We start from the raw sequence: 19,337 nt of genomic DNA, 5'->3' as shown, positions 1-19,337 counted from the left end.
CCTGGAAAGAGTACAACATTTCAAGCCCCAGCTGGCTCTGATGAAAACAGAGACATGAACTTTGGACTAAACTAAATTTAAGAGAGCAGAAAGCAGCATTTTTCCCAAACAGCAGGAGCTGTGATGTAAAAGATCCACCTGCTACTGTAATACTGGACTTCCCAACAAAGTGGCTGCTTGATGACTTTTTTGTAGTATTAAGCAGAAACACTGCAGAATTTCTCCATGGTGATATTTATAAAAGTGTGTTCTGTGATTACATTACCATAAATATGTCCTGCAGAGCTGTTTGGTATCCACTATCAGGCTGGTGATGGGGAACCTTTAAACTCTGCTGCTGCTCATCTCTGTGGAAATATCAGAAAAGACAGGATACATTTCATACACAGTAAATTCTAAAAATATCAAATGATAATCAAATTTTCATCCTTACGTTGAGCCTTTAAAGTTAGTTTCACGGATGACGGAGCCGCTGGTTGTCACAGTCTGACATGTGGTTACACAAGGATCGAATGTCTGCTTTTTATTTGGTCTTGAAACATAAAACACACTTGTATAAGCAGAGGTTTAAAGAAGCTTCTAGAAACGACTAGAAAGAAATGTAGTTTTTAGTCAAAGCTCACGTTTTGTCAGAGAATGGCATCTGAGAGATGGGAGTGTAAATGTTCATGACCCGTTCACTATTCAGGGATTCAGACACCCAGCTCGGTTCAGGATCAGCTCCAGGTCCGGGAGAGTCTGGTCCGCCCCGCTGCCTTACCCTTGAACGCGACATACACAGAGCTCTGAGCATGAATAATGACGATGAAGATTCAGTTCCAACAGTCACTTGAAAGTGCTTTATGTTGTACAGGAAAGATGCTGGAATATTCTAAAGAAACTCCAACACATACTGACAGTGTTTCTTCTTCTGGAAGAGACTTCCTAGATAACCAGGCTCAGGGAGGAAGACAGAACAAGGACACACTGTGGAAAGCTTTAAGCCCACATAGCAAAATTGGTATGGCACGGATCTGGCCCACACAATGTGCCTACACATGCCCCACATAACTCAAAGAATGACGGCCCTTTGGTGGCCCAGATCTGGTTTGCCAGAGGTGTGTCTGCTGGGCCCTGTGCTGGCCCAGCAGACACACTGCTGGCCCTGTGCTGGCCCAGAACAGTTTCAGCTCTGGCCCCAGATGTCAGCCTAATGTGTAACTTAATCAGACCATGTGATAACAACATGTGTCAGAACATAATAGTGCAAAAGCAAGATGAAGCTCCGTTCAGACAGTGAATGGACTGATTCTTATATAGCACTTTTCTACTCTCAGGAATTACTCAAAGTGCTCTATAAAACATGCCACATTCACCCAATCACACACTTCCTCTAAACTGAGTGCTTCCTAACTACATTCATACACATTCACACTCTTGACATGCAGACTAGAGGAGCCAGCAATCGAACCACTAACCTTCCGATCGGTAGGTAGGTGACCTGCACTACCTCCTGAGCTACAGCCACCCGGTGCTAAACATGAGTAAACCCTCACTAGGTTTTGGATAAAGTGTACACTCACAAACCTGTCAAACCTGCATTTGAAACGTTGGCTACCATAGCAGGATAGTATTGCGTTATCGCATTTGGGTCTTCTAACTAAAATAGGAAAATAGGAACATAAATAGTGCCATCATTGCCAGACTTGGCCCACATCTCGTTGACATACACTCTGCCATGACACCAGTCAGTCAGAAGTGCCAGCTTGATGCCAGATCCGAGCCAGACCTGTTTTCTATGAGCCTGGGCACCATAAACCAAACCACAATTGAGCCAGATATGGCATGCCATCCCATAAATAGTGCCATCTACGCCAGGCCTGGTCCATATCTGGATGACATACCACTTACCATGCCAGAAGTCAGCCAGCAGTGCTGGCTTGACACCAGATCCGGGCCAGACCTGTCTGCTATGTGGGAGCTTAATCTTAAAATTAGAGAGGGCGTCTGTCTCCTAAATCCAAACTGGTTCATTAGGAAGCTGCAGCTCTGCCTCCTGGTCCCAACTAGGAAGCAGTTTGGGGGGGGTTGATAAATTTGACCAGATTTCTAGAAATGAGAGCTGCTCCATCCAAAGTGGGATGGATGCCGTCTCTCCTAACAAGATCAGGTTTCCTCCTGGCTGCATGGAGAACATGCAGCTAAACATGTCACTCCTGGTCCTACTGGGGACGGGACCAGAGAAAACTACAGAGTCTGACATTGTTCTGGGAAAGTTACACACCGATTTAATATTGATTTTGTGATGTGAGTGCTGAACTGTGACCTGGAGAAGAGTCCTGAAAGTTAGAGATGGTCTTCTCACCTCTGAGCTTTGATCTGGCTCTCATGTTCCCCACACAGAGTGGATTCAGTGGGAGGGACTCCCACCTTTCTGTGCTCACACCAATCCACAGAAGAGGCTACACCTTCACACAGACACAGCAACACGCTCAGTCAGCACAACAACATATATACTTCAGACCAATGTTCCCTCTAAGCTGCGCACGTAATTGCGCAATTGCGCACTGTTGGCACGGTCTCTGCGCAGAGAAAATCTGCGTTGCGCACACAAAAAAAAATTCTAACCTGAATTGAAATTAAAGTAAATATGTGCCAACACCGGTGTTTTAGCTAGCAAAGCGTCGTGGCTGATGTGGAGTGAAGCCACGTTAATGACAACGTGTACAACCATTGGAGATGTGAGCAGGACAGACGAACAATTGACGGAAAAAGTGTGGACTTTATACCAGTTTTTAAATTGTGTTGATAGGCCACATAAAACCAGAGTTATGATAAAAAAAAAAAATGCAATGTTTGGTTTTCTTCCGGAATACTATTGTTGTTCATATTTACTGCGGGAAGAAACGGTAAAAACGGCGTTTTATAAGGAAAACGCTCGAAAGCACTCTCCACCTGTGAGCAAAGACGAAACCAAATCACTCCACCCTTTCCCATTGGTCGAAAAATGTACCATGTCGACCAATCAAAACACGGCATTTAGTTGTTAAGAAACGGGAGGAAGTTTTAGGAGTGACGATGGTGTTTTGAGACGTGAGAGATTTGCAACGTTTAGCGCAAATCTTGTGTAGTTAGTGTGTAGTGTAGTCAATAGTTTTGTTGTGTGTGTCAGAACAATGAGGCGAGTGCTGAATGTTACAGGTGTTACAGCAGTGATACATCTCCTGTTGTCAGGCCTGCAGGTATCAGGCTGTTGTTCTCCTTTATTTCATAGTGGACAGAAATTATTTTTTGGAGTGGCATCAGATTTGATGCAGAACACCTGATTGTTCTGTAAATATTTTGAAATGTTTGTTTAAAAAAACCGCCTTGGCTGCATTTTTAGGTAAAGAGCTGCAAAAAACTTTGTTGTCAGAGTTTTATTTATTTATTTTTAAAAAAGAAAGAAAGTTGTGTTTTCAAAATTGGAGTTCAAGTTATTTTTACTTCCAATAGTGTTAACATACTACACAGGTCATGAACAAGATTTTTTTTTTTTTAATTTTCATTGTAAGTGGGCTAAAGAAGTTAATTAAAAGTAGTCTAACAGAAATGTAAATGCTGTAATTTTATTATTTTAATAAACATGTAACTTGGATGGATTGGACGCTGGCGTGACCACACTGCACACATCTAATGTCGCTCACAGTGGTCCACGAGATCGCTCAGGGAGTTTGTGTGTTCGCTCAGACACATGAAAAATTAGAGGGAACATTGCTTCAGACTGTGTTACTGTGTATACCAAGACTAGCTGTAGAAAAAGGAAGTCATATGTTATGACATTAATTTACAAGACTCAACATTAGCCTCGTTTCTTTCTTAAGAATGGTGTTTGTTCTCATGTGGAGCAGCAGACAGAATAAAGAAAATCCTCACCAGGTGGATTCAGGTCCACGTCCATCACAGAGTTGTTCTATCTTCACCTTTAGAGGAAACGCAGAGAGAAGCTGCTTTAACCTGAGGACTCTGTTACGTTCTCTTAATCACCGTCAGAGCCGATCAGACAGCAGGTCAGTGAAACCTCTAGCAGAACCCAGCTGCTTCACTGTGAGCTTAATCTGTGCAAACAGTGATGTCATCATGGTTTAAGGCACGGTAATTCTAAAAAAAACATTTTTTTTTTGTTTTTTTTGCATCAGTACATTTTGAATTATGAGGTTGTGTTCTTCATAACTTCTGTCAGGAAAAGAAAAAAGTCCAAATAACACTTGTAGATGATTTTGTTGCTACAGTTTGTTTATGATCATATGTGAATTAATATTTGAACAATTTAGTTTAAAAAAAAACCCTTAAAGATAATATTAAAAAAAACATAAAATAAAAAAGAGGCTGCCTTAATGTCACTGATAAACTGTGGAGGTTTAATGAGGATCTCATATCTGCATCTATGCTTCTAATACTATTTTAAAATGAAATTGTAAATTTCATATATTTAAAGTCAAAAATATTTGTTATGTTAAACCAGTTCATTGATTTTTACATCCACCAAATGTCTGCTGAAGGTTTTTACAGAGCAGTCTTCATGTATTATTCTGCCTGGTTTATAGAAGACATGGTGAAAACTAATGAATTTTCTCTCTTTATGGTATTTATAATTTAATAAAAATGCTAAAATTATAACTTCATGAAAAGCTTTGATTCAAATGTATCATCAACATGAAACACAAAGCATTTCTCACATGGCAACAAGTCCATGTAAATGTTCAGAGTTTTATAAAACACATAAAAACTTTCTGAACATGAACATGAACACATTTGATCAAACATTAAAATTCTGCCTGCTGAGGTTAATCATTTTATATTCAATGGCCCTGTTTGATTCTTTTCTCCTGGCTGAAGGTGAGTCATGATCTGTTAATCAGTGATAAATGTTAACAATATTTTTGTAGCTCTATGTAAAGAACTTTGAACCTTGCTGCTTCTCAGTAACACCACCTGCCAGGTAAAAGTTAAAGTCCCACAATCGTTAACAATGTTTCTAAACATTTCACTTTGTGTAACTTTGCTCAGCTTGGTGTTAAAATACTGTAAAAATGTTTGAACTGATCAAATGATCACGATAAACACAGAACAAAATAAATCTGCTGGTTGATATCATCAGGTTTTGTGTTCAGAGTTAAAGTACGTTACCTTCTGATGGTGAAAATAATCTGCATGAAGCTGAAATGAATCCGCAGCTTCAACGGGAAACGTGCAGAGAGCAGGAGATTCACACACAGTCTCAGCTCTCTGGATCTAACTGAAGTCTTCTTTAAGGAAACCTGAAAACTGCGCCGTGACCCTTGGAATAAAGAGCAGAAGTCACACACGTACACACAGCACGAGTCCTTATCAGCTGCATCATAAAGTTCTGATAATACACTTTTTTATTTGCCAACAAGGAAATAAAAAGAGCAAAGAAAGCTTTTATTAAGCAGCACACACACACACACACACACACACACACACACACACACACACACACACACACACACACACACACACACACAGGTTACAGTGTATAAGCAGTCTAACAGCCTCAGTCTGAAACAACAACAGCATATACTGAAAGCGTTTCACTAACCATCACATCATGTTGAGTCCATTAACCCATTAGAAAACCCAGCCATTAGAATGACGTCAGGCTCAAGCCACTTCTGCGCTGGCTTCACTTGTTATGTGTTAAGCATGAACAAAATTATGATACGTCATGAGTCTCTGTGGTCTCAGTGCAGTTCTGGCTGCAGTCAGTAGATGGCGCTGCTGCACAACCTCTACACCATTACCTACAGGCAGCACTGCAGGACTAAACTCAAAGAAACGCAGTGAAACTGGAAAAATGTCTTTATGAGACTGGAAACACAAACTGGCAACAAACCAGCTCATATCCACCCATCCATCATCCATCCATCCATCATCCACACATTCATCCATCCATCCATCCATCCATCCATATACCTATCATCTATCATCCATCCATCCGTTCTACCACGCATGAAGTCATGGATGCAGCAGTCTGCACAGAGGTGCAAAGACTCCCAGATCTCCCTGAAGACATTGAGGTATTGCCAAGGCAGCAGAGAAGAATAAGCTTATCAGTCTCAGGCTGTCATATCCCAAGTGAAAATGGCCGAAACGCTTTAGTTATGGGGGACTACGAGGACCTTTCATATTCTTGTAGTTCTTTTAATATTTAACTTCATGAAAATATGAAACAAGTGTTCAGTAATCAGTACTTAAAAAGTCAGTGGTGGTGTTCACAGGTTGCTTTTAATTGTTTAAGTAGTTAAACATATCTACAAAGTAAATATCCATATTTGATGCTTTACATTATAAAAGTTTGGCATTCATGACATCATAAAAACATTATTTTACAGATGGTTCTGTTCCAAGCTTCATGTTACAGAAACATTAATAACAGGATTAAATTTTATATGTTGTCTTGTGTCTGCCAAGACTGAGAGAAAATACCTGCTGCATTTTTGTATGATAAGAGCACCATAATGTGTTTTTAATTATGTGAGATCAATCACTGTTTATCTGAGCAGGTGTAAGAAGGTCCTGTGTGAGTAATCAAAGATGTTTTACTGCCTCATTCAGGAGAAAAACACCTGAAACTGTTTCATGCTTCATTCAACAGTTTGCGCTTGAGGAGAGCAGGTTTTCATTTTTACAGTGTTGAGAGAGTGTAGCAGGAAACAAGTCCAGATCGAACATCAATCATCATCAGAGAGTTGATGGCCTTTGAATAACCAAGGCTTCAGACAGGTGAGTAAAACCTCCCTGTGATTGGTCAACCATCATGTACCACATGAGGCAGATGACATTCTAGCATCTCTTACCTGTCAGTCAAAGCACCCACAGTCCGAATTTTAACTTAAGGTTGTTATGAAGGAGTAAGTTAGCTCTCAAAATATAATGTGCACAGCACAATGTGCTGTAGATGAAAAATGTTGTTAATCAGGCACATTTTTATGTCCAACACCAACATTTTTTACATTCTCACCTGGCCACTTTACCCGCTTAAAGTCAGAGGTTAGAGAAGGATTGCAGGTGATGAAAGGTGAGAGAAGAGAAGAGCAGATGTATACACGGCTTACATCCATCACCTCAGCCTCCTCACATTCCCCTGGACTCATAACATAAGGTTCACTTCTTCCTGCATTGACAGTAAAGAGACAGACTAATAACTCCTGTAAGATAAGATACAACAAGACCTGCTTTATTGTTCCTGAGAGGAAATTTGTCAGAAACGCACTAATAACAAACTGTTTCATACCTTATAAACTGATAAAAAGTAGCTTAAATACACTTCTCATTGTTACTGTCAAGATAAAATTCCTGGATATATTTAACTTTTAATATAATAACATTGTTGTTGTATTATTATTGTATTAACAGCAGATTCAATATGATTTGATTTATATAGTGTCAAATCAAAGAACTTTGTGTTGTAAGCTAAAGACCCTACAATCATATTACCCCCCATGAGCAAGCGTTTTGTGACAGTGGGAAAGAAAAACTCCCTTTTAACAGGAAGAAACCTCTGGGTTTCTTAGGGGTGAGGGGAGGAAGACAGGACAAAGACACTCTATGGAAGAGAGCCACAGATTAATAATGACTAATGATTAAATGCAGAGAGGTGTATTATCACACAGTGAGCGAAGAAACAAAGGTGAGTGTGTTTGATATGAAAGGCACCATTTCAGGAGAGCAGAATTATCATAATGTCCTATATTTCTGACATTGAAAGATTTTTCTCTCATTTTATAATACTATTTAAAACCACTCACTTTGTCTGAGCAGTGAACTCTAAAGTTTAGTAAATTGAAAGTAAAACAAAATTGTGACTCTATGTTTCTGTCTCACCCCAACCAGTCGCGGCAGATGGCCACCCCTCCCTGAGCCTGGTTCTGCCGGAGGTTTCTTCCTGTTAAAAGGGAGGTTTTCCTTCCCACTGTTGCCAAAGTGCTTGCTCATTAGGGGTCATATGATTGCTGGGTTTTTATCTGTGTGTATTATTGTAGGGTCTACCTTACAATATAAAGCCTAGAAGGGACTGTTGTTGTGATTTGGCGCTATATAAATAAAACTGTATTGAATTGCTAAATAATCTCGCTTGTTGGTGTTTTATATCCTCTCTTTCCAGTCTTTATGCTAACGTAGGCCAACTGTGACATACAGACATGAAATGTCCACATAATATTTCATGTGGACATTTTGCTGTCCACAAGAAATATTAATATGTGAAATATTCACAGTCTAGTGGTCACTTTATGGATTTTGTTTGAGTCTTCCTGCCATTTAGTGGTGAAATCTCTTAAAGCAGGCACTTAAGAGGAGAAGTTTTAACCCCAAACATAACATCCTCTGTTATTTTATCACATTTCTTTGTTGCCTGAAGATATTTCATTTCTGTTTATGGATGTAACCTGACCATTAGCTGAACTCACAGGTCCTCAGGTGTCAAAGGTCATGCCACTAACTGCCTGTCATACGCAGCTGCAGCTTACAGAGACATGTATGTTTAAATGATTATTCATTGTTCTTCATGTTTACAGAGGAGCATCATAAAGGATAAATATTTCTCTTTTACAGTCACATGTGTTTGCATCACTTCTCAGGTTTGCTTTAACATGATGGAGGAATAAGTAGTGCAGTGTGGTTTCATGCAATCACATGAAATAAAGAACAAAGAGAGTCTACAAAAGTATAAAGATATATATTATTATTCACATTCAGGCATCCATATTGAAAACTCTAACATTACAACTCCAGTGAGTACACCACTGTGCAATATCACTACAATATGTATGTTTCTATGTACTGAGTATCTACTGCCATGAATTTTCAAATACGTGATAGGTGTAGATACCACGAAGTATCTACTGTTAGGGATAAAGTTTTTGCATTTTAAAGTCACAGGCATTACAGCCTCACAGAGAGCCAACAGTGAGCAGCACTTTCTGAGAATGGAGAGAAGAACCTTCCTTAAACAGGAAGTGACCTCAGGGAGAACCAGGCTTCGTCATTCCCTCATCCAAACAGGCTGTGGTGGTTTCATGTGGGGTCCAGCTGCCACGACCAACCACAAAAACGGGAGTGAAGTAAAAGATGTTGGCAGATTATATTCATATTTGAATCTCTGTGGATCGGCCAGAACACCTGCCCAGCCTGAATCCCCACAGCGAAGAGCAACGGTGCAAGTCAGTGAGTCAAACTGCCAACATTAGTTTGTTAGACCTGGGCAAGTATGATGACCTTTGGTCTATTTTAAGAAAAGGTAGAGCAACACAAGAACACAAACACAGACACTCAGTTGAATGGAAACGGTGGTGTCTTCCATTTAGAGGACTGAATCTGTCCCACATCCTCCACGTACACAGATTTCATTTATTTATTTAGTTTTTTGCTTTCACAGTCAGCCTTGTTGCAAATGTGGAAATAATCATATGATGTTTCTCATTCTTTACATTCACCTTTAAAATAAAGGTGAATGTACAGAATGTTAATAATTAATGTTGGATGGGTTTTTGTTACTCTGACATCATGCCACCGTGTTTGTAATCTGAACAGTCTGTCTTTGTTTTCGCACTTGCTCACTTTTATTACCTGATAGAGCACAGCAGTGTCCTCACTCTGTACCAAAACCTCACTACTCCAAAATATTAAAGAAAAAATGTTCATTTTATATTTTATAACCACATTACAAAAAAAGAAAAACAGAGCTGTTCGGATATTTAACTGATTAGAAAGCAGGCTCTGCAGCCGAGGTTCGAAGTTTAAAAGTCAGACACATCGCTTCCTGTTAGAACAAACTGGCAACTCTGTGTGGTGAACTAAAATTATAATAATACATGAAAACACTTCACATTTTACACTTCATGATGTTCATAACAGCTTATTTGTAATCAGAGAGAAACTCAGAGAGCAACAGAGGCCACGAGGAAGACGCAGACAAATCCAGGAGCTCAGGATTAAAGTTATAATATGCTGCTTTGTTTTACGATAAAAGTCTGAATATTATAAAGTGATGCTAAAATAAAAAGACCAAGTTGTGGCATATTTAAGAATAAGTTAGCATTTTTACAAGAAGAGTCAAAGCATTTTACTGTTTTGCTGACGTTCTGACATATTTCAAGAATAAAATTGTTTTGTATCTGAGTCTTTATATTTTTAGATTAAAAATCATATTTGTAGATTAAATAAAGTCTATACAGATTAAAACATTAGATTTTTTGATTACACCACTGAAGCTGTAACTCAGACTCATAACACTGTAAATATGGTGTTTTTGTCTGAAAGCTTTTAATCCACAGCTATTGTTCAAGCTGAAAGCTGCAAAAACAGGAACAGCTAACACAGATGACGTCTCGTGGTTGTACGAGTAACTGCAAGCAGTTTCGAATTTATCACCGCTGTATCCATGGAAACAAGCTTTAGAAGACACAGAGGTTTAGCCTTTAAGAAATCTTTTCATGTCAAATCACGATAAACTCTTTTTCTGCCACGTGGATCTGCACACTCACGGTTGATCAGATTTGTTGTGCTCGTCACGTCTTTCTCTAAATATTAAAAATTCACCACTTAGTTCGGTTTGATCGAATGAAATCACGACTTTGTTCTGATGTGATTTCATCGTGCTGGATGACCTGAAATTGATTTTATTTCTTCTACTGGCCTCGGGGTTTTGCTTCATCGTTTTCTCAGATGAACCAAGCCTGAAACCCTCGTGAGATTTTATGATCGTAGAATATTTGACTGTTTTATAAGTATTTCTGTGGAACAAACCAACCAAATGAATCAACCTTAGATGATCCATAACATCCTTAACTGAGGTAGCGACCCTATGTAGCTTCTGTGGCAGACATATTTGAAACTCATTTGGAAAAACTCGAAACTTCAGAGATGTGAGGTTTTCACACACCGGCTGCTCTGGAGCAGTTTCTGGTCCAGCCTTGATGGAGACGTCCTCCATCTTTCTGTGCTGTAAATAAGCTGCAATCATCCGGTAACAGAAAATTCAACTCCCTCAGCTCTAAAGAATCTGAGCAGGGCAGGATGCCAGCTAAATGTTAGAAAGATGAGTTTGTAAGTGATCAGCACTCCTGTCCTAACGCTTCACTGTCGTTACATTTACACAAACACACACTGTACATGTCCACGCCCGGTCCTTTCGTTCTCATTCATACATCAATGACTTCCATCAAGAGGGGCTGGTGTCACTGGTTGGCTTCCTCTTCCTCAGGTCTGTCTGAGTGCGTGTCTGCTCCTCTTTTCCCAGAATGCAGCTTTGTATCCTCTCAGCTGTTTGTCCGTCTTCCTCTTCAAAGGAGCGTTTTCAGCTCTGAGGACAAAGAGAGGACACGTCTCTGAGTGTTCTCAGTCAACGATGTGTCTTCGATAGTGTGTGTGTCACATGTGCTGGTGCTTACCTTGGTTTCTCCTGGACGCTGCAGAACTTCATGCACTTGGCATCCCCTGAATCCATGCAGCGGCAGCGGCTCAGCTCTCTCCTCACTCGCACTGATCCGAAGCCGTAAGGCACCAGCTGGCTGGAAGAGTCAGAGTCAGATATTCACTGTCAGATATGATGGACGCACTCCAAACATGCAGAAAACACACTCGCTGTTCTCCTGTCGGTTGTCAGATATGTGCAGAGTCTGTGCAGCACAGCATGATCACGCCTGCAGCAACTTTGGCTTCAAGTTAAATCACTACCTGATGGCATTTCTGAAATATTTTGGTGTTTTCTGTTCAGAGGGAGGAACTGATGATGTGCCCACAATCTTTGTGTATGACTGAGTAAACAAACTCCTAAAAGGTCTGGCTCCACATACATCTGCACTCTCAAATGTGCAACAAATAGGTCCAACAGAGCAGGCAAGCTCTGCTCTCCTGCAGGAAGGACCTGCTTACAGATTTCCTTGTTTACTTATTTATTTATTTTTGCCTGTCCCGTTTGGCTCTTTTGCCATCAGAATTATTGTCTAAACGCAAAGAAAGATGCCCAACGGATTTACTTTACCAAATGGACCATCCCAGCCTTGCCGTATTGGTCTATTTGATTCACCTTTTATTGTTTATTTTATTTTATTTTCACTTGCTAAATACGGGACAGACTTGACTGGGGAAAAGAAAGGGGAGAAAGAAAGAGGGAAAGAGGGATGGGGATAAAGGGCAAAAAACAAAAACCAACAAAATAAGCAGACAAAAAATACATATATCAATCACCTGGATCACCTGTTGAGAAAGAAAAAAGAGAAAACAAGCAGAAGAAAAAAAGAGAGCAACATAATAAACAACATCACGATAATCTATGGGAATATAACAGTAAATACTAAATATTAAACATTATTGTGCAGCATGTAAGATCGACAGCGCACAGTGTGCTTTGAGGTAGGAGCCAAAGAGGGTGTAGTTTGTGTGTGTGAGCACCCATGTGTACACCTGTGAGCATGAACGCGCTTGTATTTAAAAGGTTCCTTCATGTAACGATCTGCTAGAGGGTGTGGGGGCCACAGCCCCGTCCTCCAGGGCATGAAGCAGGTATGGAGGAGATCAAGACTCCAGACATCCAGAGGCCCTCAGAACACAAGAGACCAAGGAAGACCAACAGAGGGGCAGCTGCGTCACTATCCCAGAAAGAGCTGAGGAGAGCCCCAGATGAGGAGTCACTCAGCAGCCGCGGAGCAGAAGCCAGGGGGGGTTGCAGTGACGTGCCCGTGAGCTCCGCCGGCAGCCAGCTGTGCCAGAGTGACCGAGCCCCAGGCCGAGAGGCTGAGGGCACCCCACCCCCGAAGTGGCCCGAGCGAGCCCAAGGCTCCAGGCCCCAACAAACAGCCACCAGGAGTGAGCCGGTGTGTACCTGGACGCCCATCCCTGGACACAAAGAACCACCAACGCACCGATGTCTGAGGGCATCTGCCACTGGCAGGGGAAGTGGTGGGGGGAGATAGGCCTCCAAACCTTGGAGGGCCTGAGATGTCCCCAGAGAGGTGGCGTCTGATACCCAACCTGACATATAGACACAGACATACAGGCACACACAGATACAAACATCCATTCCCACCCTCATGCTCTCATATGCAATTACTCAACACTCACCCAACGTGGAGACAGACATAAAGAGACGCTGTACACACAATCACACTCCCCAAGCGTACTCTAAGAACCGGGTCTAGGTACCCTTGCCCCTGGAGGGGGAAACTGCACCGAGACCCAGGTAGTGTTACCATTTTCCCTGCGGTGGGGAGAAGCAGACCGCCCCGACTCCGCAGCAGCAGGGAGGCCCCACAATCCAGACCCCAATCAGACGGCCAACTCCTCCTCCCAGCCCCCCCGCTCCAACAGGCCGCAGAGAACGGGGGTGTGTGAAGACTCCAAACCTCCCTCCGCCCGCTCATATGCAGTGTTGATGCATGTGTGTTCTAAGGTGCATTTAAAACCCAGGAGGGCATGGAGCGACCTGCCAGAGAGCAGCAGGTAAGCGCATAGCCCCTCCTGATAGCCCTCAATGTCTACATCTATTTAAAATTGAGAGGTGGGCAACGACGCCAGGGGTGAGGTTGTACACCCTGATGGTCTTTTGGATTCTGTGTAGCGTGCCCACCCCAAGATCCTATATGTATGTGTTATGAGAGTGTGAGTAATGTGAATGTCTAAGTTGTGGGATAAAATTGAGGCACAGGAAACCAGAAGAGGACAGGGGAGGGATGCCTCCCCTGCACCCTGGTGACACACCTTTACCCCAAGGCCCTGCATGTGTGGGTGATTGTGGTGGAGCGGGAAGAGGGAGGCAGCTGGAGATGGGGAGGGAAGGAAGGAGGGGCAGTGACCCCTCCTGGCGCCAGCTCCCCGCTGACCCCAGTAGGCACCCCATACTCTGCAACCCGCCAGGAAAGGGGCCCAGGCCCATCCGGACCGGGGCCCAGTTCAGCAGCGCTGCCCGGCCCCACAGAGCCCGGGACAGCCCACCCGACCCCACCACAGAGAAAACTGCACCCACCCTGTCATCCACTCATCTTCCAGACTACACAAGACAATAGACGCCCAGGCTGAGATCTTCCTCCACCTCTCCTATATCTCCCCCTCCTGCAGAGTGAGTTCCTGAAGAGAGGAGACCTCCTGCAAGAGGTTTCCTTGTTTAGATTTAAGGGAATTTTTAGAAGAGAGGTTGAATGGGGCTTCATGCACTGGTGCTTGTAATAAATCCCAGTCTTTAGGCAGAGTAGTTAAAGCTAATCAGAGCCTTTGGATGACCGCAGTAATAAACATGCAGTTTGTGGAACAGTTTACACTGCTCTGCATGCAAAAAAATCCACAGGCGACAATGTTCAGTCAGACTTTTGTGGAACTTATCAGCATTTTGATTTTGAGCCGAATCAAATCCAAATAAATGTCACACTGAAGAACACATACCGTATAGACTGGACACTGAAAGCTCCAAGTCTGTATGGTCACATGGATTCTGCTCTGAGTTTTGGACTGCTGGTATGTTTGTAGAGAATATCACAACCATTATAGCAAATCCATCCTGGTATGGCCTCTTGAAGAAATGGCGGTTGTTAAGCTTTAGCATCACAACCAAAGTAAGACTGTGCTTCCAAATCTTATCGATACTTAACGTCAGTTTGTTTTGATGTGAAGCGTGTAAAGCACAATTTTACTGTTGTAGCTGTTGCAGGTGAAGCTAAACTGAGTTAAAGAGTTTGACCACACTAGTCATAGGTAACAAGCTCAAAAAATTATGATATTTACTCAGTTCTCCACTAAACTAACATGATGACTGAGGACGGTGATGAATGGCAGCTGACATTTCCATATATGTTAGGAGCAGATGATCCTGTGTGGTCGGTGAGCGAGGTCACGGCTGAGAAATACCCCTTTTGCGTCTTCTGAGCTAGAAAGAGGTCATCCATCCTCTTTGGTGCACGATCTCAGTCGGTGACTCTAGCTTTCTCATTGTATTTTACCCTCTGTTATTTAAGAAGGGTTATTATTGTTATCATTATATTTTTTGCCATTTTTCTGATTGCAGCTATATTCATCTGTGAGCGTGCTGCTGATATACAAGAGCAATAGTGCTTTCACACTTTGGCTTAAAGGATGCGGTCCTTTAGTTCTGTTTGTTTGCACTGATGTGCCTTCAGATCATTTACTGTTCATCTCCAACCTTTGCTCTTACTGGCATGTGAGTGTGAAATCTGTCCATACGTGACAGTGTGCACACCTCTGTCAGTTTTGTCTTTCAATAAACATGAACATTAGACATAATTGTACAAAATCTCGGGAAGTTGCACCTTTTATGTTACTTTTATAATGAACATTATGACATGCTCTCTGTCAATACTGTCGACAGTTCACAGTAGTTTCAAAACTTCCGATGATGCCCTTCCAAGCGGTCTGAGGATAAATGTGCAAGGTCGTGTGATAAATGAAGTTGTGGAAGGCAAAAATATGAATGTGATGCTCCACGGGTGTTCTGACCTTGTGCTAAAAGTAGAGATGGACCGATCCGATATTACGTATCGGTATCGGTCCGATACTGGCCTAAATTACTGGATAGGATATCGGAGAGAAAAAAAAATGTAATCCAATCCATTAAATATCACAAAAGCACCTCAGAAAACTTGCAACATGGTGTAACTCGGCTCATAACCTTAGCACGTTGGAGCAGTTTGCGTCATGTGATTGAGCGGCTGTGGCCTGGTTGAGCATTTGTAGCCTCGCTGCCAACCGGCATTTCATCTCCGAGAAAGTTATCCCAGAGAGAAGTAAAGCAAGTGTGTAAGTTCATCTCTGAATGTTTGTAAAACATTCCAGCGTTAAGCTTAACAACCGATATACAGAGCGACTGCCTCTTCTCTCTCCTTCCCTCTCCTGCTGCTACTTCAATCGTGAAACTGATTAATGATCAACTGATCGGCTTTTCTGTCGCGAGTCCGTCTCTCTTGTTTGTTTATGGCATACTTTGCGCCAGAAAGAGGAAACCAGCGGCTAAACAACAGCAGCACGTTTAAGCTTGATAAGCTGTTGTTAGAATTTATCTAATATTACTTTCTAGACCAGGATCCTTTTCTACGTAGCTGACAGCTGGTAACTGTGCAGGGGCGGATCTAGCAAAGTTTAGCCAGGGGGGCCGATAGGGCATGAACAGGGAAAAGGGGGCACAAAGACATACTTTTCTTTCTTATTCTCATTTAAAACATCTAGCTTTTAATAAATAATTGAATCTGAATCTTGCAACCAAAGTTTTAATCTGATGTAAAATGTATAGAAGTCCATTACTGTATATAGTAACTATTAAGTCTAATATACCCTAGTAAGCTATAGTACTTTTGGGAAGATACAATCAGTGCAGTCTGCAATTTTGTTGAAGAAAAATGTTGAATCTATTTAATTATTGAAAAAAATAATTTATTTCTGTGCATTTTTTTTTTTTTTTTTTTACATGTGCATTAAATTAAAGTTGATTACGTCGATTAAGCATCACGAGGCGGAGGGTGGGGGGTGGTTCCCTTTTTTTTTTCCTGGGAGTTGGCAACCCTATTAGTTTAATATTTCTGCTAAGTACTCTTTAAAACACCAGAATAGGAAGGATGGTGCAGATTTAAGTTTATTAGCTTGATGAGTGCTGCTGAACTATGAAACATTTTGGGTGCAGTGTATTTTTTGAATACAGGTATAACAGAATAGCTTTAGTGTTATGTTTTTTAAAAACTTGACTATGAACTTATATACGATGCAGCAAGATATTAAAAGACAGTTTTATTAATTAAAAATTACACTATATCGAATTCATATCAGTATCGGCAGATATCCAAATTTATAATATCGGTATTGGTACCGGACATAAAAAAGTGGTATCGTGCCATCTCTAGCTAAAAGTAGCTCCGTTTTTAGTTTCGCCCTAACGGTGGATTAAGATCTCACTCTTCCAGGTGAAAGCTGGTGGTGTGGCTAGGCTTACTTTTTGCACTTGTTCCTTTACTCAGTCCCTGAAAAAAAAGACTCTCTGTGGAACACATGCAGACAGCTGTTGGTACACTGCTCCAGAGTTCAGCTGTTTGTAATTATCTGTCACTGAAACAAACAGCAAGCATCTGCACCACATTTACGGCCAAAGACGCAACAATGCTGCTTTTTTTTTAATATACATTGAAACTGATATATCTCTCCACAACCCTGAAATCCGATCAAATATGTGCATGTGTAACTTCCTTAAAAACTTGTTTCAGGCGTTGTTTTTACTGTGCAACTGCTAACTGGTGTACAATAAATAAATTAAGCAAAAACCATACACAGTTAAATGAATAAGTCAGTAGTTTTTATACAGATGTACCATTAACTCGTGTGCTAATATTTTAAAGGTGAGTAATTTGATCAAATGTAATAACATATTCAAGTTTCAGTCGCTTAGATATGTGTTTGTTTGTGTGGGGTTTTATTCTCCAGCTCAGACAAAGAAGAAGATGACCTATGCTACACTAATCAGGCACACAGGTGAGATCATCACATACAGAGGCTGCAGAGCACAATGGTAATGATTCTGCAGCACATTGAGTTTATATCTGAAACTCAATACAACATTATAAAACTAAACCACGTACAAATGGGCAAGCCCAACCTGGCCCTGCTTTCCTTTTGTCAGATTTTCTAATGCCCACCTCACCTGGTCTGAAATGACATGAGATTGGACAGAATCTCACATCACAGAGTGCTCCCCCTGCTGGTCTAAAATCAGAGCCGGGAGGGGGAGTGAGAGTGTAGTCCCCTCTGAGACTGCTTCATTTACAATTTGCTGAAACGCTACTGAGGATCTGTCTGTCCAGAGATGCCAGAAATATGTCTGCTGGAAAAATGAAGAAGGAAAAAACAAAATTTTGCTGAAGAAATTTATGTTTGGTGTTTAGATTTGGGCCAGAATTTTTGCGAAACAGTGTATATTTTTAACTTTCTGGATCAAAATAAAACGGCACGCAGAGTTAAGAGAGATATATCTCATAGGTGGAACTAACAACAGCCCACAGATGTCGGAAAGATGACAAACTCCCCTTCTAGTTCAGCCAAGAGCATGAATAGCTATCTTAATCTTTAACAGTGCAATCCTTTTTGAGGTTGAGCTATCAGGCAACATTCGCAGGACACCAGCCAGAGCTTCATGTGAGCAACCTGTAGAGATCAGTAACCGCTGATAAATAATTCAAACTTTCCAGATAAACCAGGGAGCATTCGGCTACAGCATGCACATTGATGCCCTGCGGTCCGAATTGAGTCCCTGCTTCAGACCTGCAGTCAAAATTCTTACCTCTGCTGCTGGTTTGCTATTTGTCAGTATTCCCTGGGCATGTTAAACGTCTGGAACATATTCCCCAGCAATCCATCAGTTACTTCCAAAAATGTACTCTCAACCAGAGTTTCATTTAACTGACTTTCAGACCTGTATTACAGCCAGACCACAAACATGACTTAGAATGACTGAGGGCGTTTATTTTCCAATTATGTCCATGTTAGTGCCCCTTATTGTGTTCCACATATCTCGCTGTTTGAGTAGCGTCTCTGCAAACAGCCGCAGGAGTTCGTTTTCCTGATGCGTGGCTGCAGTGATTCAGCCCGCCACTCATCCGTCTGGTGCCAGCGAGACTGCCAAGACGGCCTTTGGCCAGGCAGCAGGTTTGAGGAGGCTCTGCCGAGACAGCCTTCGGCCAGGCTGTGACCAGTGATAAAATGTTACCCTTTCATCTCCCAGCTTTCCTCTGCTCCTCACCTATGGGCTCAAAATGTGGTCATAAATAGCAGGTTTGAAAGATTTGTATGTGTAAAAAAGAGGCTCTGCCGCTGGATTCATCTGTGGCAGAGTTAACTCAGAGAACCACTGGAGGGGGAACAGCTTGAAGCAGAGCTGGAGGATCTCGGTGGCTCACCAGCTGTTGAAAGGATAAAGTTGTGGTATGTATCTCAAAAGGATTAAAGGGCACATCCGAAAATAAACCTTCACTGATGGTAAAAAAAACATCCTCTACGTCTTAATATTACAAATATTTGGAATCAGTCTACATTTCAGTTTGAATTATCCTGACTGGAGATCTGAATGGCTTCCCCTTTTCCTTTCTCTTAATTAAATGGCAACACATCTGGCTCTCGTTGCTCTGTGACCAGTGATAAAATGTTACCCTTTCATCTCCCAGCTTTCCTCTGCTCCTCACCCTCCTCCATGAGCACTCCTGTCTACTCATTTCTAAAATATCATTGACTTTCCTCTTTGCTGCTTATTGACCTTCATGTTGTTTTTATGAGTCCGTTGGCTGCACTTGCACTTTTTTTGTCTTTCCTTATGT

The 19,337-nt window shown here is 41.7% G+C and overlaps 1 protein-coding gene across 1 annotated transcript in view; it reads right to left on the bottom strand.

Moving 5' to 3' along the window:
• Positions 1-8,004: 8,004 nt before the first annotated feature.
• Positions 8,005-19,337, bottom strand: part of si:ch211-202p1.5 (uncharacterized protein LOC103909337 homolog) — a 29,825-nt gene continuing 18,492 nt past the window's right edge. Inside the window, exons 3-4 of the mRNA XM_039598654.1 lie at positions 11,433-11,552; positions 8,005-11,344 (exon numbers count right to left, since the gene is read on the bottom strand). Coding sequence (XP_039454588.1) covers positions 11,242-11,344; positions 11,433-11,552 — 223 coding nt within the window. The 3' untranslated portion in view covers positions 8,005-11,241. The remainder of the gene's footprint in view (positions 11,345-11,432; positions 11,553-19,337) is intronic.

The sequence above is a fragment of the Oreochromis aureus genome, linkage group 15 (assembly GCF_013358895.1).
Source record: "Oreochromis aureus strain Israel breed Guangdong linkage group 15, ZZ_aureus, whole genome shotgun sequence".
In the NCBI taxonomy this organism is placed as follows: Eukaryota; Metazoa; Chordata; class Actinopteri; order Cichliformes; family Cichlidae; genus Oreochromis; species Oreochromis aureus.
Note: the sequence above shows the minus strand (reverse complement) of the source record. Positions and strands in the feature narration are given on the sequence as shown.